This window comes from Hippoglossus stenolepis, chromosome 19 (assembly GCF_022539355.2).
Source record: "Hippoglossus stenolepis isolate QCI-W04-F060 chromosome 19, HSTE1.2, whole genome shotgun sequence".
Classification (NCBI taxonomy): Eukaryota; Metazoa; Chordata; class Actinopteri; order Pleuronectiformes; family Pleuronectidae; genus Hippoglossus; species Hippoglossus stenolepis.
Window position 1 is genome coordinate 2,051,369 of NC_061501.1, and position 27,851 is coordinate 2,079,219.

General features: G+C 40.7%; 1 protein-coding gene across 1 annotated transcript; it reads right to left on the minus strand.

Annotated features, from left to right (window-relative positions):
* Window positions 1–51: 51 nt before the first annotated feature.
* On the minus strand, window positions 52–27,839 carry stk17a (serine/threonine kinase 17a). The gene is made up of 7 exons (XM_035143043.2): window positions 27,389–27,839; window positions 16,917–17,129; window positions 8,342–8,483; window positions 7,013–7,139; window positions 6,298–6,346; window positions 5,282–5,461; window positions 52–4,010 (listed from the first exon to the last, which is right to left on the minus strand). The coding sequence occupies exons 1-7, from the start codon at window positions 27,568–27,570 to the stop codon at window positions 3,653–3,655; spliced, it is 1,251 nt and encodes a 416-aa protein (XP_034998934.1). The 5' UTR covers window positions 27,571–27,839; the 3' UTR covers window positions 52–3,652.
* Window positions 27,840–27,851: the final 12 nt, after the last annotated feature.

Below are 27,851 nucleotides of genomic sequence, written 5' to 3' on the forward strand. Positions count from 1 at the left end.
AGCTACCAAAATACAGACTCACATCCCAAATGATCAGCACAATCCTCAGCAGGCTTTTGAAATGTTTATTTACAGGAGGGGACATTCATGAACAAATCTTTTCCTTGAGTAACTCACTGCTTCATGGACACAAATTTACAGTACAGATCCAGTGGAAATCTGGAGTCTACGTGTACACATTTAAAACTATCTGTCTTTATTGCTTGAGAGAAAGCTGACACCAGGGATGGTCAGTCCTCAATGTGAGAGGAGTACTGTATGTGACATGGCTCTTTAAACAAGTTATACCTCTTAAAAACAACATGTTCATCAGGACACAGGATTAGAAAACTTTGTCTCAGAGATATTTGCGATATAACACAGAAACACCTGAAATAAAACAGCAAGAGCTAAAAATAACCAAATATTATCTCCAAGCATGGCACCAAATACAAAAGATAATATAAAGACACCGACAGGATTGAGTTCGGAGCAGCTGGTTCTGAAAGCAGCAAATATGAGGAAATGGACAGAGATTAACACAGATTTGGCTTCTGGATTCAAATAAGCATGAAAAAGGGTTTTCTCACTGTTTATTATTGAGAGTGACAAACAGTCCAAACCCGGTCATCAGTACACATGCACATATACCATGATTGGAACTGTAATTGTATTCTATATACACATTTTTGCATACTATAGAGAGATTTCCAAAGGCAAAGCAGAACTCTCAGTTTAAACCGACACCTCCAGCACTATTAATAAATTAAGCAGAAAAGTTGAACAGATGATGTGGAATCGGTGGCAGGAGTTAGTTTGTTAGTTTCCTTCAAAGTGAATCGTCTTTTTCTACAATATTCAGTGACATTTAATTTCCCAGAGTGCCCTCTGCCTCCTCATCATAACATGGTGGTTTAATTTCAGCGTTCACTCAATGAACGAAGGCCTGAACCACTTTACACTAATCAGCCAGAACATTGAAACCAGTTCTGAAGTTGTAATGATGTGGCTGAAACCTGACTGACACGTCAGCACACTCATTGTTTTCAGTGTGACCATGACCACCAAGAGTCCTCTGTTCTGATTGGCTCTTTTCCAGCACGTGAACAAGGTACACTCTGTCTTGATCCTACTTGAACGAACGCGTTTTAGGTAGAACAGTTCGTTTCTGTTTCCACCTGAGCTTCTCTCACTGGTTAACATCACATTCTCCTGTATTAAAGGTCCTATATGTAAGAAAAGTTTTTTTGAGCAGATGGTAACATAACTTTAAAAGTTCAAAATTAGCATTGGTTGCATACTCTAGCCTGTGAAATTTTTACGTAAAGGATTTTCGGGGGAAAACAGCTAACGTTAGCGCTAAACATCAAAGTCAACAAAGGATGTTAGCTGATGTTAGTTTAGGAGTCTCATCATCTCAGCTCACTCTTGGTAACGTTATAAAAAAAAGAGAAGAAGGTATATGCTCTATAATGCTGAAACATGAAAAATGAAAGATGAGGGTTGCAATGGAAATGATCACATCAATAATAGTCGGAGCTTGGCTTGACAAACAGCGAGTGACAAAGCTTGCTATCTAAGACCAACATATCGTATATATAGTCAGGTTACCAACGTCACCAGTCTACATTGTAACAGCTAGCAAGCCGAAAACAATGTTACACTTCAGAAATCCTGTTTCTAGTCACAAATGTTTGTAGTTAAACTATAATCACAGTTTAACTTAAGTTACCTCATCTATCAACATGATGCAATCACGTCACCATTTTGGCTGTTGCTCTGGATACTCACTCACACCTACTTATGAGCACACGTGTGAACAACTGGTTGCTGACTGAAGTCCACTTCTTATTTTAGGAATATTACGCAAAGAACCTTTTCAGGAGAACTCGATACGACCAATTTTCTGACAATTTGTCCTAGTGGCCACTTGTAGTATGACAACAACAAAATCGCTACAGCCTTTTTTTTTATTGGTTAGTGAGAGAGGAGTAACATTCACGAGCTCAGCAGTGTTCCAAATAGTAAACTACTTTGGACTGAAAGCGCTGTTACTGCAATGGTAATATAAGCTTTACGCTGAGGTTGTTTCTCTTTGTATTGATGCTGTCAGTGTAAAAACAGCTAACTGCGGACACAGACCCTTTTTATTGTTTATATATTATATACATATTAATCTTTTGTGAGACATATAGAACAGAGACAGTGCGGATGCCTGTCACTGTCTATCAGCAGTTGTGCTGAACCGTTCATCTATGATTGCATGTAGACCGACATATGCTGACCTTTTAGATTTTCAGAACATTGTATGAACTGATAGGATATTAAAGCATAAATCAGCTATTTTACAGCGTGAATATACAAATAATGTCATCGGAAGAGCGAGAAAGCGCTCCACCCCCTCTGCGCTGAGAGTCTACCTCCGTCCTGAAACACAGAAACTGAACCAACATGTTTATCACTCTGTTTTCTCCTCCTCTGTTTGTCTCTGGGGGAATACCAAATGTCCAGACTGCCCTTCTGCTGCAGGTGAACACTCTGATCGTTACGCCCACATTTTGCAACCCTCTGCATGTGACCTTCATTAAAATAATACTATTAATGTAAATGGTGAGGGTCAAAAAAGTAGAAGGACTTAAGATATTATTTTCTTAATTATATAAAGTCGATTTATGAGTTGCTCCGGATCTTTTGGTCGTATCACACTAACTTCCTGAGCAGATGTGGTTGTTGACTTTTTATTTTTCTGAGAGCGTTTTTGCCATGACAACTGGACGACAGAGGAAGATTGTACCACACGATAAAAAGCTCCAGAAGAACTTCTAAACAGACCTGGTGGTGATATTAGCATCGTTTCCAGTATAAAAATGAACTTTGAATCTAAGTCAATGTGTAGATTTTTTTGTATAGGTTTATTTATGTAATGAGGATTTATATTGCACACAACTTGCAAATTTACAAACTGCTAAATCAATTCATAAAAAGGGGAAAAAAAGATTTGGGGAGTTTTGGCATCTAAAGTGGAGTCATGGAGCTTTGAAATGCACCCTGGAGATTTAAAGGCGGGCAGTCCAGAAGGTAGAGATTTGGATTCAGCCTCTGTCTCTGTCTCCTCTCTGATAGATTTCTCCTGCTTGCTTGATGCAAGTCGGTCTAGAAAAGACGTCTTCATGTGTGGAAATATGTCAGATGTCATATGTCACACATTTGTCTAACATTTGGCCAGTTATTTAAGAGATAATAAAACTACAACAGCAAACCAAATTAAATACATGTGAAATAAACCTACTGTTGCCCTGTTAGGATGTGGGAGTTGGCGGGAATCAAGCAAGGAGATGCATTATGGGAGAAATAAGTGAGTAGGTACTTAAAACAAAGAACTTAAATCCAACTTCTTAAATAAAATCAGTTTGATTGTGCAACAGCATCGGATTATACATGTACAGTATATATGGAGGAGAGTTTGAATAAACAGAAGGTTTATTTTTGTTACCGTGACAACAGCAACATTTCCTGTGGGCAAATGGGGTCAGTAGATGAACTCCCCAGGGACATCCTGCAGGGCACTGAAGGGGGGTCAGTAGATGAACTCCCCTGGGACATCCTGCAGGGCACTGAAGGGGGGTCAGTAGATGAACTCCCCTGGGACATCCTGCAGGGCACTGAAGGGGGGTCAGTAGATGAACTCCCCTGGGACCTCCTGCAGGGCACTGAAGGGCTCCTCAAACTTGAAGCGTTTGGAGATGGCCTTCTGCTCAGCGGCCAGAGCCTCCTTCTCTGAGGTGGAGGACTGGCGACACTGACCCAGAGTGTAGGCAGCCACGACGATCAGCTCCTCTGTCACTGGCCGTTCTTCCTCCTCCTCCTCATTCACAGCTGTAGTCAGGCAGCTGGGAGTTTCAGGAGTACTGGTGGCGCTGGACACCTCCTGCTCCTTCATTGGGAGGATCTCCTCTGCCGTCTGGGTTTCCTGAGTCTTTGAGTGCTGAAGCCAGGGGTGTGTGAGACACTGCTCCGCTGTGGCCCGATCCCTAAAACACACACACACCCACACATGAATGTAGCTACACATCTCACATCCTGCTTTGGTTCTGCATTGAACACATGTTTATCAAGGGCACTTTGGATGTTGTAGCCTTCTGCTAAAATAGTTTAAATGTTTTTTTCTCACCACACACTTACTAACCCATTTTGAAAAGAGAAACAATATTTTTTGTGAGGGGGCAAAGTGAGCCATGCATCAGGGGGTTCTCAATCTGGATATCAAGATGTCCACTAGGGGTCACCAAAGCTTCACATGTACTCATTTATCTGAACTCACAGCACTGCTGCTGTTATTAAGATGTATTTCATTATTTTGTCAGAAGATATTGTGACTGTAAAATAATGTTTTCAAATGCAGCTCAGCATAACTATTGATCAACATTAGATTTTCTGTCACATCAGAAAAAAATATCACGTTATAGCATGAAACATTATCACTATATAAAGTGAAAGGTTTCACGTTCCAATCAGTGTAATGCACACAACCAGCTACAGCATTATTTTTTATCAAAAAAAGCCTAAATCCAGGATCAATCAGGGGGAAAACCATTGGACTTAATGTACAGTGGGCAGTGAGAGGAGTGAGCAGGAACCGTCAACAAAGTGCAACGCCTATAATACATAGTTTTCAATAGGTTCACTCCCGTGCAGTGCAGGGTCACCAAAATCAATACACACATACATGGTCTCTTCCTGGTCAGACTACGACCCTAGCAGTAAACTTTTAGTGAAACCACATTATAACTGATATGGATTGTTTTTTTTAATTTTTCTGGTGTGACAGCAATATGCTTCTGTAGTTTGACTTTAATTATTCATTTTATTATTTATGATGTATGGTGTCCTTGGGTGTCTAGAAAATGTGCAGTGAAATCAAATGTATAATTATCATGATTCTTCTTCTTCTTCTTATTATTGTTGTAATTAAATATGTAAATAGAAACAATTAAATGGTGAATGTGAAAGGAGGTTCAGACCGTCTCCCTCCCTCCCTTCCTCTGACTCTCACCAAACACAAAAAAAGTAGTTTTGATGCCCCAGTAAAAATAGCTGTGTTGTTTGTAGATCAAAAAGGAAAGGGTAGTAGGTTCTCTGGACATGAACTCAGTCAACTCACACACTGTGACACACACACACTGACTATCCTCTGCTTATTAGTAAATAGTCAACCTTTGATTGCATTAATGAATTTTGCCGTTTTCTAAGAATGTGCCTCGTATGTTCATGGGTCTTGTGGACGAGTGAGACGTGGACTCACTGTGGCTGTTTGAGGAGCAGCATCTGGATGAAGGACAGTGCAGCCTGGTCCAGCTGCTGCAGCTCCTCCTCCATGTAGCTCACATTGAGCTGGGAGATGTTGAGAAACGTCTCCTGCTTGTCCTCGCCCAGGAATGGTGAGATGCCCGTCAGCATCACATAGGCCAAAACACCAATACTCCTGAAACAGACATCATGGAGCAGAGGGCACACAGGGTCAGGCAGAACACAACCAAGAAAATATAAAGCAATCGCAAAATAATGGAAATAACTCAAATATCATGAGAGAATTGCAAGAGCTAAATGGGTGATATATAGGTTCCTACAGTTATTCTACTAAGCTACATCACTTTTAGGGGTAGAAGAGTCTTTCTCTGTTAATATTCAAAGAAAAACAATATATGACACATTGTTAAAATGACAGATGGTTGCAAAAAAGCATTCAACCATAAATAGAATAAGCCAACAGATAAGTTACTTAAAATTGTTCAAAAGATTCCAGAGACATAATGACTAACATTTAGAAATAACAAAATATATTTAAATATAAAACACATGAATAATATATTTATTTAAATGAATAGAATATTGTTAGTGGTTCCCATCCTCTACCTCCTCCACTTCATTACAAACTTTTTTGCAGAACAAAATGAAGATTTGTTGTACTGTGAGGTATCCTTGTTAAAATCTAACAAAATGAAATGCAACTATCATGTTGAGAGAGGGACAGTTAAAGTTGGGATCCCTGTGTCCTGTCTGTGAGTTGCTGTGAGCTACAGTGTGATTTAAAACAATGTCAACACATTCTACAAACTTCTTCTAACTTCTTTATTAAGTTTGTGAGGGAAACTAACATTTCTACCAGGAAACAATATAAAGTTGGGACACTTTTGACCCTCAAATCAAATCTACACCCTTTCAAATAGGCAGCACAGTGTCCAGGTTAAGTTTACGGCACTCCCATTCAATTTATTTAATTAAATGTATTTATTGAAGAGTTGAAAATAGTTTTCTTACCACATATCTGTTGCTGTGCTTATAGGCTCATAATTTAGGATCTCCGGAGCTGAAAAAAATAATAACACAAATTATCATTCAGAAATACATCAGTTCAAAAAGTAAAATGACTTGGTCATGGTTTTAAGCCTCTGGCCACCCGGATTTGAGTGTGTCTGTGTTATTGTGGTGAAAGTGTACATCATTTGTCCTGCAGATGCAGCAAAGATATATGATCCCCATGTTCTTGTTCTGCTGTTTGTACATTCATTAAGAGAAACAAAAAATAGAACACAAAGTTCTAGCCATGACAGGATCTTATACATTCACTTGAGATCAAGGTGGGAGGTTCAAGAACAAGATGGTCACAATCCAACAAAATGTGAAATTCAGTCACAGTTTCTCCTTCTTTTCCTGAGGTATGGTGTTGAATAAAGGTCATAGAAGTGTTTTTACAGAGTAATATGCTGTCAGAGTGAAGTTGACCTTGTCGATATAAAATTATATCACTTCCTCATTTTATCCTAATAGAGATTTGTATGAAACTTAACATATGAATTCTTGAGTTAAGGCCAAAACCTTATTTGTGAGGTCACAGTGACGAGTCAACTTTTGTCCCAAATTTGAATAAATTCCCTCACGGCGTTCCTGAGATAATGCCTTCATGAGAATTTGACGGAGGGACGAAGTTGGTCTTGTGATTGTGACGTATTAGTGAATCTTTGCAGCAACTCACCAACATACTCCGGGGTCCCCATGATCTCCCGGAGCTCCTGGTGGCTGCAGACCATCCTGGACAGGCCAAAGTCCACGATCTTAATGTCACCCAGAGGAGAGCTGCTGGTCAGCAGGATGTTCTGAGGCTGGAGGGACATCACAGCACCCGTTACACACTCACCTCACACACACACATGTACTGTTAGGATGGACTGTGCATCAGTGCTTCTTATGTTATACCACTTTCATGGTCGTGAGTAACGTTTTCATATACGTAATTTGCACATTTGAAAGAATTCAGTGGATTTTGTGATTACTAATACAGCCAACAGCCCTGCATTGAGATATTTTGCCCCTAATACGTCTCAACATGTGAAAGATAAATGATTTCACTGACAGATTAAATCATCTGGATTCTAAAAAGTGTCCTGTCTTTTTCTGATGGAGCTAAAGCTTCTTGACTGGTTGTGACTCTTGAGTCCACTAATCCCCCAACATAATTTTATTCACCAAGGACAACATTTAAAATTCTTCACAATGTCCTAAAATGCTGAATTAGAGGTTAGGGTTGGTGCTAGGTGAACTATCTTTAAAATAAATGAAATGTTAAATAATTAATGTCTTATTTTAAATGTATTGGAACCGGTTTTCATGTAAATGTGTAATTTAATCTGTTCAGTTCAAAAGCTGGTTTGAACAGTCACAAAATAAATGAAGTTAACTTAGGTTTTGGAGCAGGGCCAAAACTCAGCCACGCCACAAGATATCATTTACCTGGTCCACCCACCACGCTCACTTTGTCTCAGAATATGCCCACCCACCCTTTCCCTTCCTTCCATCCTTTCACAATTCGACCTCATCCCTTCCTATTGAGCCTGGTGCACAAGTCTCATTCTAGGTTCCATCTACAGGGCCTGTAGTCAGCTTGAGAGGAATGAAGCAGAAGAGTGAAGAGGTGGAACCACCACATTGAGACATTCTTCAGGGCATCCTCCCAGACACATCTTCACCTCAACCACTTGCCTCAACATTCATTCCTCTTTCCTCTTCGTCCAAGTAAGATATTATTAAAACCTTTAAATTACATGCTGTTGAAGCGTGGTCCTGTATAGAACTAATTCATCATACAGAGCAGGAATGGGCAGAGAACTTTTCCATGTAGGCTTTAACTGCTCTGAAATGTTAAATGTCTGCCATCTTTAGGTCACAGCAACAGCCTTTTACCAGAGGATGAAATAAGCTTTAGCTTGACTAACTGATGAAGGTTTGCAGATCACTGAGGAATAAGAGTGGAACTGAATGGAGCAAGAAATGAGAAATATACGTGTGTGTGTTCCCCTTCACTGACCTTCAGGTCGAGGTGGACTATGTTGTTCTGATGGAGGAAGGTGACTCCCTCCAGGATTTGCCTCATGAGCCTCTTCACGTCCTCCTCGCTGAAGGCCTCGTCCTCTGACACACACTGGTTGAAGATCTCGCCTCCAGCCGCACTGCACGACACATACATCAGATGAGAATTTAAATCATGTTCACTTGCCGCTTTGAAAGTCTTTAGCCTAAAAGGATAAGAGTTCATCCAGGTTTGCTGTAAGGCTCCACCAATCTTTGTCCAGTGTCAGGTCACCAGTCACTACCTGTGATTTAGAGTTCTCACTTGACCTAACTTCAGTGTGTTTGGACTGTGAGAGGAAACCAGATCGTCCACAGGAAAACACAAACTACAGCTCTGGTTCCCTGTTTCACCACACGCTCACCAAAATGATCATGAAACTTGGGTTTATGTGAGACTTTTTATGGTGAATACCACAAGACACCATGGGAAAAAAAAACATTGTCTCGCCCCAATGTGTGTTTTGACTTGCTGGAGGTGGAGGCAGAAATAGAAGAACTCCTCTAAATATAGCAAACTAATTACAAGCTTCTCTTGAATGAGGCCACTTGTACTGTTGACTGATCACATTCTTATCACCTCTGACATGAGAAACCAGGGCTGCAAGAGTAAAATAACAACAACATGAACATTGACTCAACCTACTATCAACACTGAAAGTACTGGCCTTCTTTAAGCACCTTTAATTTCCTTTGACCTGAGATAAACTCTGACGGACAAACTCAATTAGAAAACCGAAAAAGGAAAAAAGAGGGAGGGCAGTCAGGAATAGACAAGGTGTCCCCTCAGGGTGCTGGTGAATTAGGCTTTATCTCAGAGGAAGGTGGAGAGGGGGAGGAAGAGGAGGGCTGAGGGAGAATGATGTGGATTTACAAGTTGATAAAAAGGGCCTTTGACCCGACAGAGAAAATAAAAAACATAAGTCTGCAGGCTGCGACCTAATGAAAGTCAAATAGTTGCTCACAGGACATCCATTCTACTTATTCACAGTTATCAAAGAATCAAAGAAACACAGACACACAGAAAGACTGGGTTCAAACATATTTTAACTGAGCTGCAATAATAATAATCATTAAGATCAGTGTGATTCAGCTGCAGCTTCTCATTTTGATCTGGTTTTGAGCATCACTGTTATCTTATTTCAGAAATCTCTGTCTTTCTGTCAGTAAACCATTCATCTTAGCGGCTACACACTTGGCATGTGTATTGTTAAGGGGCCATGAAAGTCCAATTTGGTGTGACTCATACAAGATTGGCGCACCAGAAATAATATCTGGCCTGTCAGATCATTTTAATTATTTAAGTTATTTTTATTTAACTGCTGCTGTTGCTGCAATGACATATCAAGCTGATTTACAGAGCTTTCATTTTGAAAAATGTTGACCTTGGGTCTGAGGATTGTGTCGATTGCTTAACAGACCTCTGAAATAGCTGACATGGTATTTACAGAAAATAACACCAGTTAGGTCAATCATTCAAACTTATATAGAAACCACACACATGAACAGTAATAAAGATATTTCAGTTTCAGTTTATGAACGACATTGACTAAAATCCGGCTGATCATGGATGCACAACAGCATCTTTGGTGAGTAATTTAATTATTTGACATCAGTTTATTTGGGCTCCTCAATGCGTTTCTAAACTTCTAAATTTAGGATAACATGTGCTCCTTGGGAGCAACAACTTCTGGACCTCCGTTTAAAACATGCCCTCACTATGGCACTGCATGTGTGTGTTGGGGTTCAAGGAAACTGCTCACGCTTTGAGATATGTTTCCATTAGGTCAGACTCATAGAAACTTGTGTTAGTAAACATAATTTCCTGAGTTAAACCAGATTTACGTAAGTAGATGGGGTCAAACACACCAGAACTGCTGTGACAACACTGAGCTAAACCCTTAGCTAATGTCTCTCCTAAAGGGGTCGAAGGGTTGATCCCCCACACACACACACACACACAATGTTACATCTTGTTTCAGGTACCTCTAACTTTCCTCTGTCTTAGTATAGAATAACAGATCTATGGATGTTTTCCAATGCAAGTACAATTTGTCAAAAAGTCAGCTATTATGGCTAAATCAGTCTTTACACACAAACACAAACACACATCCTCACAATGCAGGGTTTGGTTTGTGTGGCTGCTTTAATGAGGAAGCGTATGTGTGTATATGAAGGAAGTATCAGAAGCCAGAGAGTATTATGTTTTATAATCAGGTCAGCTGAGGGAAATGTGTGCGTGAAATGATTGGTTTCTAATCTGTGTCACTGTTGTGCGCAGACACACACACACACACACACACACACACACACACACACACACACACACACACACACACACACACACACACACACACACACACACACACACACACACAGGGCTGCTTTCGGCATGTGCGTTTAACTGTTGGAATTGCAGTTCATTCCTCAGAGGATCAGACAGAAACTAAACCAAGTTGGCAAACAGAAAACAACAACTACAGACTTCCCCCATGTACCCACTCACACACACAGGAGCTTTACTCATGACTGACGAGATTAGACGCATATCTGGGAAATTTGCCCTTTTTATTGAAAACTGAGTATAACCCATGTATTTCTTATATGTCGGTTTTAACTCAGGAATAGCAGAGTGTGAAACCTGTCTTGTCTTCATCAAAATCTTGAAACCAATGGAATCATCTTTAAACATTCATTTTGCTGAACCACCTTCAAAAAGTGCTTTGTCAAAATTGTTTCAACTTGCCCTTTAAATCCATTTGCCAGGACACCGTAATGTGCAGAGTGGAGAGTACGTCAAATGATATGTTGAACTGTGAGACTTGATGCACCGATCAATTCAAATGACTGCACATTACTATATCTCCATCTATTTTGAAAACCCCAGTGACCGAGAAGCCTCACTAAATGGGTCATTCACACCACCAGCAACAGACACGCGGCTCCACTGATACGGCCCCTGACAAAAGCAGAGTTTTGCCCCTGAACCCTGACAGTGGCTTTGAAGCCCAACGAGAGGTCAGGTTCAGCCAGTCACAGTTTGATTGGCGAGTTCCTAATGAAATGAATGAAATCAGTGTCGGCTCAGTGCTGCGGGAATGGATCACTTCAGCTTTGATCAGCCACCCGTTACGCTCAGGCCTCAGATAGTTTTGGTGGAAAAATAATAACATTAACGTCAGCTGACCTAATTATTTGACCTGCTTCGCTCATGCCATAAACATAAACCCATGAAAACAATGAGGGGTGGGAAGCGAAGGAAGCTTTGAACTGGAAGGCAGGGGGAACTATAAAAGTCCTGAATATTCCTTTATGAGTGAGTCTCTTAAGGATTCACAGAGAACGAGTGGAGAGTGCAATCTCAATCAAGGCAGACAGAGATGCTCTACCAGTGGAGGAAACCAATCTTCACAACGAACAGCAGAGACAAAGAGACAAATGTGCATGACAGAGAGAGAGGGGGGGGGGCGATAAAGTCAGATTGAGGTCAAGTGAATTCCTAAAAGTGGCCCTCCATATTGCACTCATCATGTATTCATGTCCACCAAATTGGAGTTTCCCATGAGGTAATGGCTCCATTTACTGAAGAAAAGTAGCAACGTGCAATACGCTAATAGACTCACATTTGTTCAACTGTCTGACTCATTACAACAAATTAAGACTGTGATGGGTCCTCGGGACATAAATGAGATGAGATCCATGACATCCGTTTTCTCTCTGAGCCCCAAGAACACACCAATATCTATAACCTGGAATACAAAGCCCCAAGTTATATTATATGGCTAGACATACATATTTATGAATATCCACAATATAAGCATTAGATCAAGCATTCTTATTTTACCTTTTAGTTTTTATGGGTCATTACCAAAAGGTCGGGATGTGTTTTTTTAAACATATACTTAGAAGTAGCTGTCATACATGACACACAGCTAAAGATGGGCCACATAAAATGAAGTTCTCATACAAAAGACAAGTAAAAGGTGAATGCAGCGTGAAAGAAAAGCAGAAAATATATATTATTTTAAATGAACATGGTTAACAAACCCAATAAAACATTCCGTATATTAGCTTTTTTGGATCACCTAACTTAATTCAGCAAATTCACATGGCTAACATTTCCCTCTGATGTCATGCTCAGGGTGGAAAACTAGGGTAAGGGTGATGTTAGCTAGGACGTGGTTGAATGCTAACATTAGCTGTTGTCTATTGGTAGCTAATGGTGTATCAAATAAGCTGTTTTACTTTGAAACGTTTGGTGTGACCTGCAACCTGCACCATAGCAGAACAACATTACTCTGTAAGGACATTTGAAATTCCCATCCTGAGTGTGACATCAGTGGAAAATGGTCACGTTGTGAATTGCTGAAAACTCGGTGAAAGGATGTGGTGTTGGTCAGGCAATAAATATTAGTGCAGATCCAGATCAGGGGGCGGATTCAGGATTTTTTTCCCTTCAGTTTATTAATGTTGCGAGATAAAGTGTTATCATAAAGTGATAAAGTGTTTAAGACATATTTAGGGAACTGATATCAAAGAGCGTGTGTAATTTGTGTAATTCTAGACAGGGTAGAAAAATCTGATTGTACTGTTAAATGAACACGACACATTATTCCGTTTGGTCTTATAATACAGTAAGAATATATTAAACCAGATATTGAAGACCTGTCTCATCCTTAATGTCATTAGACAGCTGATGATGAATAAGTAAATAAAACAGAAAAACCTCAATAGAGTCGACCTGAACCATCAAGTCATTCCTCTGTTTTGTTTACACACTGTGACTCTCTCTCTCTGGGCGAGCGACCATGCTTTGGCAGGTCAAAAGCGCTCGTGCGCCTCAACTGACATAATAAACTCCCAGCTGGAGCTCAGCCAGCAATGAGGCCATGGAGCTCTGTATTGCTCTCATTCATTCTCTCTGGTTTCCTTCATCTCTCCGTTTAATTGTTTTCTCCCTCACATTTACACTATTTTTGCCTCTGTCTTTTCCCTTCCTTTTCTCACTCTTCATCACTTCCTCTCTTTCTCTCCCTACCAGCCTGAAAAAAAAAGCTTTGGGCCTCTTTGCCTATTTTCCTCACTCTTACCACCTTCCCTCCCTCCTCTCCTCCCATCATGGCATGAATCGTTTTCTATGTCAAGTTGACCCTCATTTGCAGAATATCTGCCCCCTCCTTCCTCCATTCATCCTTCAATCCTCCTTCATTACCATTTCCCCACTGCCCGAAATATCTGTCAGCTGTCAGCCAAATAAAAGATGGGCAGAGAAAAAAAAAAGAAAAGAGTATGTCGTCCCTCTTCTGAAAGAATGAAAGCATTCTGCTCTACTTCCTTTGATTAAAAAAAAAAAAGCACAGAAGAGAAATGCTCTAGCAGTCCATCGGACACTTGGCCCTTAAGTCCTGTGATTCCTATGGTCATGACTTGAATGATCTCATACCTTCAGATTGTTGATGAGTGTTTCTTGGGGTCTAATGTAGCTAATGTGCTAGTCTCTTTTATTTAAACACTTAAATGACAAATGATCCATTCTATTGTCTGCATCAATAACAGCAGATGTGATGCAGACTGATAGTGGTTAACACTTATATGAGCATATTTGATGAAATTTAGGACAATGAATGAATAAATCATAAATTGTCAGCACGGCCGCATTAAATATCCTAAATATGGCCTTTATAGAGCATCCTTAAATCTGGATCCTACATCTATCCATAAATGACAGAATGTGACATGTCAATCAAACTGACAAGACCTCATACAAAAAGGTGTGGCACAACTTCATTATGCTAAAACCATATTAAACAGAAAACACATGAATTATGAGATACAAATGTTGTCCACTGCAGTGGCCTTTGGAGTCATCAATGTGAGAATTTCCATAAAAAAATAATAACACTCATATCATGCATACACCTTAATTAACTTTCCCAATTATAGTTGAATTGTATTACGACACCATCAAAGTTGTAGTGTCTTTCTGTGTTAGTATGGGTTGGTCTGTGTGCGTCTGTGTTGACTGTGTGTGTCTGAAGAGGAGCACTATCCTCACCCAGGACAGCAGTTAATTCTGAGATTATCCTTTTAATGAACAATGGCTGGGATTAGGATTATGGGCTGAGGTGGGGGAGGATTGGGCCAACTGGAGAATTTAACGGGGCATTTATTGGATCTCCTTAACGGAACAGATTGCATTGTATGGCATGTGCTGCTGACTGCAAATAATTCTGTATAACAATACAATTCACATAACACGGACAACACTTTAACTTCATTTCTCACTCCATTTACAGTTTAATTCAACTTCACACATTAATTGACATTAAACAGAGGCTGCACTGATTTTACTCATAGAGACAGATTAGGAAATAAACACCCAACTTTACGAAAGCGCAACACTGAATCAGGGATTAACTTGTCCATCATCCCATTCAACACAAGGGGCCAGCTGGCCTCCAGTCTCATCAAAGGAGGTTCAATATCACCACCTGATATGATCTGTTGCTGTGTAAAACAACCACAGATGTATTTGGAACTGTATACTGTACAGTAAAGGATCCTTGTTTCACAATTGTATTATTTATTAATGGAAGCTTTCTTACAGCATATGACACTATATATGTGCAGTGAAAATCAGCTCTGCACTTTCAATGGTGCATGTGTAGAGGTCAAACACGACAGATGACAGCTGATCCAGGATGTGTCAATACCTTCTAATCTGTCAGACTCTGACGGGAAGGGAGTTCTGTGGGTCACTATGGAGAGGGATGCAGGCAAAATCCAATATGGCATGGAAAGGGGGAGAAAGACAGAGGGGAAGTGAGGGAGACCTTCTTGATCAGCCCGGCGTGGCATGAACTGACGTGCACGCACACACACACACACACACACACACATACACACTATGGGAACCAGGTCAAGCGTGGTCTGGGCAAGACCAGTGAAATGAGATCATCGACAACTGGTGTAGCTACTGCAGTCATCACCATGCAGTATCACATGCATGCGTGTGTGTCTCACATACTGGGTCAAACTGAGCTTTGCTCCAGTTGGTTTTTTTTCACGGTTACTAATGGATTTAACACATCAAACCGCTGTCAGTGTCTGTCTCCTTCACCTCTAAGCCTGGGACACAGGAAACCCAATCCCAGAGAGAGAAGAAGAGAGAGAGAGAGAGAGAGAGAGAGAGAGAGAGAGAGAGAGAGAGAGAGAGAGAGAGAGAGAGAGAGAGAGAGAGAGAGAGAGAGAGAGAGAGAGAGAGAGAGAGAGAGAGAGAGAGAGAGAGAGAGAGAGAGAGAGAGAGAGAGAGAGGGCGAAGCACATTGTTGGAATAGCTAGTGTTTACAGGAGTATTAACGTTTGGCCTGAAGCTCTACAGAACTAAAGAGCGGTCTGTTCCCTCTCACACTTTTCTTTAGAAAATATCACGTTGTTCATTTCCTGTACTTTCTATGTTTAGTCAAAGACAAAACAAATCTCAAAACATTTATGAAGAATACCCAGACACATAAAGTGCCAGAACCAATATTGACAAACACTATTCATAGAGAGAGACTCAAGGACATGGTGAAAATCTCCAAGGGAGGATGGTGAGGAGGAAAAACTGAAAATAGCATTAAGACAACAGAGCTTTTATTCACATAGACATTTTGAAAAGTTTTGGATCCTTCATTAATGTTATTGGTGAAAACTGTGTGTTTTCCTCTTTTTTCTAACTGGAGGATAATTTCACCCAGAATTCAAACAGCAAAATATTAAAACGTCACATAGAAAACCAATTTTAAACTGTTCTAATTGGGCGATAAATAAGAATGCAAAGTTTTTTTGTTAATCTACGTAATAAAATGTATAAATAATTCGTATTAATGTTCTTTATCTGATCTGTACTTTCCCTATTTACTTTGACAGTAAGTACTAGTAAGTATGTCATTTCATCATTATTCACTTATTTAAAGATTTCTTCTGAATGACAAGGGTCATTATTCACTTGTCCAGCTTCTACCTGGTCTACCTGTGTGAATATATCATATTTCACCTCACTGAACGTCACTTTTTGAGCCAATAGACCATATTCACACAGCAGCCATTATCCTCGGACATCACGCTCCAGGTGGGAAGCTCAAATGCTTTCATGAACAGAATAATGTACTGCTTTGATCCAGGGTTCTAAGTCATATAAACACTGTTTTCATTTCACTGCTTCCTAACTAATCAGTAACTGAGAAGATAATGAACAGTTCAAATCTAGGGGGGCATGGAGCTTTCTACCCTGACCGTAACATTAGTGGAAAATGGCCAACGTGTGAATATGGTTTATATATCACTGTTTCATTATGTCATACATCCCTTGTTCCATGGCTGATTATGAAACCCTGGAGTTCACTGGTACAAATGAGTTTAAACAGCTAATTGAGCATTCCCAATTACTACTGGTAAAGATTTTAAGCAACATTTAAAATATCTAAATATTTGACAAATGTTCATATCTCAGGTTTCTGTGAGTAATCATTGTGTATAGATTGGATACTCACAACTCCAGGACCAGCACCATCTCAGAAGCCATCTCGTAGACCTGGTGGAGGTTGACCACCCGGTGATTAACTGTGGCCAACTCGAGCACTGCAATCTCATGGATGATCTCCATCCGGCAGTCCTGGCCTTTCCGTCTCTTCCTCATGAACTTTGCAGCGTACTCATGGCCCGAGCATTTCTCCACACACTTTCTGACCACGGCAAACTTCCCCCTGGAAGACAAGATGAACGTCAGTGTTGTGTAGGCGCTTGCCATGTGCAGTTCTGAATGGAACAGGAGGAACACCTGCACTTGTTGCGTTTAGCAGATACCAGGGTTTATATTTATATGAAAGACCTTCTAATATGCGGCACCTCATATTTGTCTAACACGCTAGTTTATAGTTAGCATAGTTTAGCATGTCCAATGCTCTAGTGTAATGTGTTAGCATGCCAACATTTGGTAATCAGCACTAAGCACAAAGTAAGATTGCCTTGTGATCATGCTTGCAGTATGCTATCATGCACACCATACCAAACCACAGTGAGTAAAGTGAAGAGCACACATTGAACACACATCTCCCTGGCTGTAAGAGAACTGTGTGCTTGTCGTGCTAACATGCACAGTGAAAAGGGTATCTACCGATGTTAAGCCAAATTCTGCTCTCCTGCAGAGGACGGTAACAATGTGGATGTTTTGGTAGGCTACCAATGCTGTGAGAGAGAGATTGCGCTAGAGAGGGACAGAGAGAGTGAAAGAGAGAGAGACACAGAGCGAGAACGACAGGGGGAAGCCAAGTGCTGCACACAGTTCTACAATGAAGCAATGATGCAGATCATCTGGGGAGGGGGGGCATACCACATTCACGTAGTTAATGGGTGACACTGCCCACAATAAAGAAAACAAATAAGATGTGCACTGATTTTGTTTCTCTAAAACTTTTTGCTGGACTTTATCAGAGTTGAGAATGAACAGCAGCAACTAAATCAGAATTCTGAAATCAAAAAAACTAGGTCAATAAAAAAGTCAGAGCTAAAAAATGTGTATTATCTGCAAGAAAGTAATGTAAAAACATATGTCAAAGCTAAGTACAGATCTGAATGTAGTTTCATCCGATAATGAGCGGTGCCTGTGGATATCGTTGGCAGCATTTCCATTTCTCTTTCCACCACCACAGACTAGCCTGACCCAGTTTTATAGCAGAGTGGAAGGATGGTTTCATGTGAAGACCACAAAGTGCTGTGTGCACACATATGTGCGCTGCCCAGGGGAAATCCTCTGAAATGCAGCTGGTGATGGAGATGACAGGCCCCCATCATGCCTTCCCTCTGGCTACTGTTGGCAGTCAATGCTCCAATAATCAGCAGCAGCACCCTGGCTGAACCTGACCGGTTCCTAGCCAAGACGAATGCACACTGACACGTCAAAACTCTCACAGCTTCTTTAAATTTGGCTCAAAATCTTTCTGTGGCATGACATAAATAAGGATGGGATGTGAAGACATTAAAGTAAACAGACTTTTGCAGTTCTATAGTTATTTGGAAACACAATTGCACCGCTGATTTCACCTACTTTCTACTGACTAAGAAAGATTAAATGGATATGTCAATTTTTTTAACTTGGTCTGTGTGAGAGAATATTATGTTTAATTGTGAATATTAATTGAATCATGTAAAATGTTACCAGGACCAGCATAATTCAGGGAAAACACTGATATTGAAAGAAAAAACTTTACATATATTAATAATGTTTTTGCATGTACATTTATTTAAAATAAACAGCATTTTTAGGAATTAATACAGTATCATAAAACATTACAACACTCAAAGATATGAATGTTTCCTTACATTTCCAAAACTGTTTTAATATAAAAGGTAAATATGCAAAATCTGTTAAATGCTTAAATGTAACTTTCAACTTCTCATCTCTTCCACTTGTGACTTACACGACTCACTCTGTCTGAAAGCTTTACCTCGTACAATTTAAACACACTAACTAAGAAACTCTGCTGTTTAAAACTGAAACTAAAATATGACACGCTTTCAGCGACTTAACGTTCAAATTCTTTTAGTTGTTCAAATTAAACTGCCACTTCCCATTTGCACCTGCAATTTTCAACATCAAATTTCTAAATTTTACTTACTCTGGAAAAATGGGTGGTTTCTAGTTATTGAGCTTTAGGGAGTAAAAAGCCACTAACAGTTTTTCTTAAATTAATAAAGTGGAGTCGGAGTTGGAAAGTGCTTGAAATGTTGTCAAAATTTGAAGCATTCAAGAGGTTGACATTTCACTGCCAACCACAGCAATACAATCAGTATACAATGCCTAATGGTTTTCACTGCAGGGTGAAAGTGCAGAAAGAGTGCAGAGTTCAAGAAAATCTTTATGTCCATTTTATCATAAGACACCATGCTTTACATATGGCAACACTCGTTAAAAGTCCAGAGTGAACGAATCACTTTAACAAAGAAGAGTATTATAATAATTCAGTGCTGCAGGGGTAGTAAAAACACTTATTATGATTAGAAGTGGCTGGCCTGCACAACACACAAGAGAGATATCTGAGATAAGAGTCATTCAAATTCACTCTTTATGAACCCACAGCTAAGAGCAAGAGGGGAACCTGTGAGATGAGACCACAATGAGAAAGACTGTAGTAGCCATAGAGGCCTTGTGTCAGGGCGCAGGGCATGACGAGTGGCTCTGGGCCTGGAGCACCGCACTGAGCTGCTTCATCCTCAGCTGGCCTCATGTGAGAGTCATGGGGCTGAAGCTGCTGGAAGCTACAGATTCCAGCAGTGAGAGATGCTTTTGATTACGAGACTTGGCATCACAGCAGTGACTTGTAACACATCTATTTATTCGTGCAACTGGCTTCTCCCTTTGTTAAGTGAATTTGATAAGCCCCATTTCAAATGGCAAGATTGATGTCACTAGATAAGTTAGTGACGGTGTGAATGATGACGATGATGAACTTTGAATTGCGTGAGCATAGTTTTCCTAGTTACTGACGTTTTAAGAAAAACTGTGAATCAATTACTCTGAGCTCGATAGATATTGATAAACCATTATAATCAATCTGATACTATTGTCTTTATACAGTCAATACTTTGGCAGCCCACCATAGTTCAATTTGTCCTGGACTCCTGACACAGTTTCATAATGACGCAAGAATTTCTTACCCTTCTCATAATAACTTTAATAATAACCCTTCTCAATTTGTGTTTCGTGCCATTGCTTGATTGCAGAGCTGTGTACGGTGCCATCTACCCCGCTGTCGCTCTCTCTCGCTCTCACTCACTCGCTCTCACACAAACACATTGACCTGTTTGTAGCTGGCCATCAGCAGCACCAGGAGGAACCCCATCAAGTCGGTGAGCTGGTGGGCCATCAGAAAATCCTTTTTTACCAATCACATCAGGCAGGAAAAGCTAATATTTCTAGTACATACACACACACACACACACACACACACACACACACACACACACACACACACACACACACACACACACACACACACACACACACACAGAGAGATCAAAACAATGCCCTGCTTGTATGGCTTTTCCGGCATTCAGGGTAATTATTAAATGCAGAATTAAGTTAGGATTTACATTTTTCTGAGTTTTCATGGCTTACAGAACCCTGGAGGCAGTGTGTTCGAGTCTGGGTGTGGCTATGCCTGGGATCAGTTGAGAGATGATGTTTGGTTTGGGAGTCTGGGCCTGCTCTTTAGAAACCATACTGGGCCACCACAGCCTTTTCTAAAGCGGCATCAGCACATTTCCAAAGCCAGCAGCCTCATTCACAGGCTACACCCTGAAAGAGATGGCTTTTGTGTGTGTGTGTGTGTGTGTGTGTGTGTGTGTGTGTGGGTGTGTGTGTGTGTGTGTGTGTGTGTGTGTGTGTGTGTGTGTGTGTGTGTGTGTGTGTGTGTGTGTGTGTGTGTGTGTGTGTGTAAACAGACCAAGCCAAAGGTGGTGGCATGGTTACATTTAATGGAAAGAAGCTTTCTAATGGATGCAGTGGATGGCTTTGAGAGGTCAGAGCCTAAAGCCAAGCTGCAGCAGAGAGCCTGACAGTGTTCAGCGTGTATTAATACACACTGATACAGTGCATCAGCTGTTCAAAAGTCTAAGCATGGCCTAGTTACAGTGCAAGTGTTTCCTAACTAAGTGAAGATGTATGCATCACTGATTAGCACATACAATCTTTTATAGAGCTTAGCTTTTACAGTTAATATTTACACTGAAGAGTTTCCAGGTTTAAACCCTCTGTCTGTCCCGCTAATGTGCCCTTGAGCTTTTCTCCATTGCAGTGACTTCGTGGACGCTCTAAAGAGGTTTTCAGGCTGACAAGTCACAATTTGTCAGGTTCTCCGAGTTGTAACAACTTATGGCTTTTAATTACACATATTATGTAGCTGTCAATGACTTTGATGAATATGATGTCGTCAATTTCGTTTGTTGTGGTATAAATGGTGTATATAATATAATTAAAAAGTTAGTTGCACTTATATATTGCACTTACATGTAGCACTTGTAGTTTGGCTTTTTTTAAGCTAATTGTAATTACATAATTCTTGCTGTTCTGGGTTTGTACTACAGGTAGATACTGGCATTCTCAGACAGCTACAAGTGGATTACACCAATGCTGAAGTTTCTGTAGAGTCTCTTTTCTATTATTTCTAAGCAGACTTATGGATGATTACTTGTAATGCTCTCCAGAATTGATGTATAAATCACACTGCATGGAATAAAAAATATGTTCCATGTGCTGTATTACCATTTCACTGAGTTATGACTCCAAACTACCAATTTTGAGTCAAATCCACCTCATAAAGTATCTCTTCAACCCATCTCTGTGGCCTTTGGTTTTATCCTGAAAAGTCCCTGTCTATGACTGGTCCCATCCTTTAGTTTCCCAAAGGGCTAAAATGCCAAGATGATGAGTAAGATTACAGAGTAGCACAGTGAATACTTTATTCCACACTTCCCCTGTCTAAATGGGGCTTACGTATTTCATGCAGTAGAGATGTGTTTCCATCCACAACCAAATATTAGACATCAGTACATGGTCTTTATAAAAACCATGTCAGTGAATCCCTGGTTCTCCCCATGTGGACTGAGGAGGCTGTCTGCAGGCTCAGAGCTAGGCTCGGTGACAGGCGGCCAGGCAGCCCTAGATGCATTTAATGTAATAAAGATTTTCACTGGCCTGGGGCCAAACACTCCTACTACAACAGATTCCCTGTGTGCACAGCAGGGCTGGTTGGCAGTGTGCATACTTATTTACTGTCATCAAATATGTTACAGGCAAGATGACCTCAACTCACATGCAGGTCTTGAAAAAAGGACATTGATCAGAGTGTGCCCAATAGAAGCTTACAGACAGTAAGTAATATTACTGGGTGCACACGCATCTGGGGGTAAAACTGAATGAAGAAACACAAATCAGCTTTTAATACACAAGTGAGAGTTTAAATTGATATTAAGTCTGCAATTTCAGTGTAAAACCGTCCACAGACTGAACAGATCGTATGAGCTAGCAGCTAAATCTGTTGTCTGAGCTATCGGCTAAGTTTGCCTTCTGAGCTTACAGGCAGGTTTACTTCTTGGGATAATAAACATTTTCTACCCATTATTATGCAATTCACACAGTTTTTGGCACTAAAACAACTTTTCATGTTGATTTCCTCATGAGATGACATCATTGATGATTGTTTCATTGACTCAAAAATGTGTCTATATAGTCGACCAACGAGTATATACTGTAGGTTAAACTTAACAGTTAGCTTGGAGTCTATCACAGACAGCAGGTAAAGACCATAAACATTAGCTAACAAAAGAGAACATGGTTTAGAGAAACTGTGATTCGGGATCTCAATGTTCTCAATTTAAAGTTGATAGCTTAGGTTATGGAAATAGTCAACATCCTGACTTTGTCATGACATGGAGATGTTGGTACAGTACCGTACTAAAAAAGGACAAGATTAGTAATCAAGCTTGACAGCGCCTTACAAGTGTGTGTGGAAAAAGGTATCTATCAATTGATCAATTAAGTTAGTTTAAGGACCTCACAGAATAGAATTAAATTGTTGAAGAAAAACATAACATATAAGCCAGTCTTTGTAAATGAAGGGGTCTAAATACAAAATAAGAGTGTCGTGTCGACTATTACCAGCGAATGTATTCAAAAAATAATTTAACCTGAGCCATGACATTGGCTTCCTGGTGTGACATTCAGTCACGGAAGATGAGCAAAGAGCTCTACCCAGGACCATATGGGCTAACAGGAGAGTGGCCATCTCTGTCGCTAAGACCCATTATAGAAAAAGCTTTGGGTCTTAACCATATGCAATTCAATTTCCACTTCACCATTGTCGGAGTCACTAAAGGAGCTTGACTGCAGACCATCTGGGACACCCGCTGCAGAGACGTAATGGAAGGTATTACCTTAAACTCCCTCCCAGCTGTACCTCAACCCCCAAACGTGCGACACACCCAGCCACTATAGTGTGGGGCAGACAGCAGCTATTTAGTGCACTGCCAAATTGTTATTATTCTTTTCACAATACGCACTTTCCTTATTGCTTCTGGAATGGATTTTCCTTTAAGGTGATTTCAGCAGCCAACTCACAAATCTCACGTCATAGTTTCTAGCAACAACAAAGTCTATGTACACTGAATAAATGCATTATTAAAGCCATCATAGTTTTCACTCTAACTTGAAATAGAAGAACTTGATATAAAAATGTGAAGGGTTGAACAAACTGTCCTTATTAATGTATATATTGTGAGTTATAATTATAAGCCCTGTATGCTTGGAACTGTCAAAGAAATGTGTTTTACCATTTGACTGAGCACAAACTTAGGGCTGAGTAATTATTCACTACTGCTTTTAAAGCTTCTCACACTTTATTGCATTTCAGGAGTTGGAAGAATTTTAGAACCTATGAAAGGGAAGAACCAGAAAGCAGCTCTTACTTTTATTATGAGACCTGAATCATATAAATGCTGAAAATTCTGGTGCTAAATATTCCGTGTTTTAATTTTGATTGTCATTTTATTGCATGGTTCTTTCAAGAGACCTCGTGTTTCACAATTGAGCAGCATTGTAATGTCTCTATTTTCCATTGGATTTAATTGTTGCTTTGGTTAGAAACCTGAAATATGTATCTCCTACTATAACCTAAAAGTTCGGTTTCTGAGAAAGACTTGTCCAAATTTCTACAAAAGTTAAAATAAGATGTCTCTCGCTGGATTAGGACAAGTACTTTTTAAAAAATGCTTAAAAAGTGTCAATGCTTTGCAAGTTTTAACTGCTTTTGGGCATTTCTCAGAAAGGCAAGAGAGAGAGGATAGAATGAAACAAAGGACCTTGGCTGGATTCAAACCAGGGATTCAGCTTTGATACACGGCATGCACCTATAAAGGTGAGCTAACAGAAGACCCTAGGAAGTACACACTATAAACTTTGTCCAGCTGTTCCATCTGTAATCTTAACTAAAGACTACTGTAAAAGCTTCTGCAACCTGGCTACAGAATGGGCTCTGTTTATTATCAACTGACAGTGGAAGAGCTAAATGTAAATAAAGATAATAATTACTTTAAAAAAGGAAAAGCTTCTCGTTTCTCCTTTCTCTTGATAGCTGCTTTATAAGTCACGACAAAAGTGGCAAAAGTCTTCACTAATCGGAGGTTCTGATGTGTTGTGAACGTACAAACTGAGGTTTTTGTGGAACCTGAACATGTCCCCTTTGTGGGCACAGTGAGAAAGTGAGTGGGCCATGTAACAACCAGGAAACTTTGTGCTTCAGTCCACACATGGAGGGAGGTGGGCTGCGTCTCTCAACAGCTCAGTGCGGAAACTGCTCACCATGAACACCGCACACTTTATAAACACACACACACACACACACACACACACACACACACACACACACACACACACACAGAGACACTGAGAGCTACAATGCTGCGCTACAGGCAGAATGTTCTGCATGCCTGTTTCATGATCATGCTTCAGTTTTAGGAGCTGTGCAGCTGTGAGTTTCACCAGCAGAGAGAGCCCAGTGTTGGATAAAGTAAAAAGAGCAGATTCAATACAGTGGAATAAAAAGTAAAGCCATATACATTCAGAAAATAAATCTGAAATGATTATGCTCATAGTCCAGGTAAGAACTCAGTAACAGCACAGAACAGTCAGTGTATGGGCAAAGTTTACAGCCAAGCCTTTAATCTGAAAAGGCCTCATGAATGGAATTCCACCACTGACTTCAGACGGCTCGGAGAACTGGCCAAGAGTCAGCCAGGGAATAAAAACACAAGTGGTTCGGCCAAAGCACGGCAACCCCTTCATGTGTGATTACACAGATTTACCACCACAACTATGTCCCAGTTTAGAACAGCTTCAGCATCATATAGAGAAAAGAAAAATCACCTGAGTTGATTTGATTCGAAGCTATTTTGTGGGACCACGGTGCTGCTAACCCAAGTCTCAGTTAAGCTTTAAAAATGAGGCACACTGATGTGAGTAATCAGTTTTAGCATGGCATGGCATTACAATACAATCTTGGCTATTTTGTTGCTGAAGAAGTGAGTCAAATAGTTTGTAGCATATGGCCCTGTAGTCGCTGAATTCATCTAAAATTAGGCCATATTTTAGAAGAACATTGATTTTGGCTGAAGTGTGAGTTTTCAGTTTTTTCCCCCACAGCTTCTACCTGTTATTTGTAATGCACCACACAACTTTTAAGCTCAGTGATTGGATGTTTCTGGCAGAAATGCAAACGGTGAGTTATAGTTTGCTTCTTCCACAGGGGCCGGTTTTACCAACTGGTCTTTAATAAGCATGGTCCTAACTGTGGTCATTTGAATACCCTCTTTTATGGCGATATTAATATAGTAAGAAAGATCACTGTTAGTCAACTAGCCAATGCTTTCCCAGTAATATATTAAATAGTTATTATTATCATCCATCCACCGATTATCTATACAGCTTCAAGGATCAGGGGAAGGAGTATGCAGTATGGGAGAATTACTATTACTGTTCAGAATTTTAAAGTATGTGTGTGTGTCCCCCCAGACACACACACATACTACCAGTGTTAAAATAAGAGTTGATTTATATTGTACTGTATAAAAACCTGAATAGGGAGAAGGAAAGAGAGTAGTCCTTACTCTCAACACTGTTATGAGCATGCTTACATTAATGAATACAATAAGACAGCATGATCCCGAGCAGCACCCGAGCTGCACATGAATCTTAACACATGAACTTGTGTCAGCTGATGTGTTTACTTCAATGCTGCGGATCTGAGTAGTAACTGCAGATTAATGTAACCTTTCATGTTGTTCTGTGGCAGCTAATCGCAGTCACAATGTCATGTCATGCGATACAAAGCCACTCACACACACACACACGCGCACACACACACACACACACACACACACACACACACACACAGCCACACGCTTTGTTGTGGTCCTCAAAGACTCGCACATACACAGCTCTACAGCAGGAGATCGTTGGCTGGAATTTGCTTGAATGAGCCAAGGTCGACGCTCAGCTCTTATCTCTGAAGTTGTACGTGGGTCAACGCACCAGCACGGCCACAGTCCTGTTATCGTTGCCAAGAAGCTGAGAGAAAACCAGTTTACACTCACAATGTGACCAAAGTCATCCTGCGGTGATTAACCATGGCAGAAGCATATTCGTACCAAAAGGGGATTGGCCTTGTGACTTTGTTAGGGGCAGTATTCCAAAGCAGTTGAGCTTACTGGACGGAGGGGATTTCCCCTAATTATTAACTTTTAAGAAATTCTGTGAAACATTAGCTGTGTCAGGCAGGCGCAGAGCTCGGGCATCACACAATGACCTGGATCTGACGTTTGAAGTGCCAAAGACATAACAGAGCAAAATGGGGATTTGTTTGATTTGACAATATTTTTATAAACCTATATTCACCAGCACTGACAGACATCTAAAAAAAGATGCCAACCCTTCAATCAGCTGAATGCATTGCCTAGCTATTAATGATATTGCTTTAGAATCTAGATATAAGTGAGAACAGATGTATTTCTGTGCATGAGCAATGGGTCATTCATGAAAGTCAATGCTTCACTTCTGCCAAATCAAGCTGGCTCAGTGATCTGAGGGGAACTTGGCACAATAGTACGAGTGATATATATATGCATTACAAAGTTTTGATTTGATATAAGTTATTGAAGAAATGGAGCTAAGAAGACACATGTCAACGGTGTCTCTCCGTTTGCTGTCTCGATCCTTTCAAACACATCAGGTGTGGATCCAGCAGCCTGACAGACAGACTGTGGTCACCAGCTGAACATATATCCATTCAGCCCAAACAGCACGAAACAAACAGAAAACTTCTACAGCAACAACCAAAAGTCACAAATTCCGTTTCTGATCACCTACAGGACGATAACTGGTTCGGGGGGAAGTGAGTAAGTAAGTTGATCGTACCTTCCGAGCTCTTTGCCGGGGATGATGGTGTAGTGGTCGGTGAACGGCTGGTTGTTGATGCTGGTCCGGATCTCCGTCAGCAAGCCGCTGGCGCCGCGGCTCGGGCTCGGTTCGGCCGCCGGGCTGTACACGAAGCGGCCCCGGCTCCTCGAGTCCCCGGCGCGGGGACATTCGGGGATCATGGCGCTCGGTTCGCTTGGCTCGGTCCGGGGTGAAAACGTGAGCTAACGGCGAACGTTAGCAGACTGACATTCAACAACAAGTTTAAAAACGAGTGGAACAGCAGCGCGACGGGAAAGTATCAGCGCTCCGCAGCCTGGGAGTTAAATCATCCGCATCGTTGAATGTTGAGATAAATGACGAGAGAGTCCGGCTCATGTTGGATGAACTTCTTCTCCTCTCCTCTTCTTCTTCTCTACTTCTCCTCCTCCTCTTCTTCTCTGTCACAGACCTGCGGCTGCCG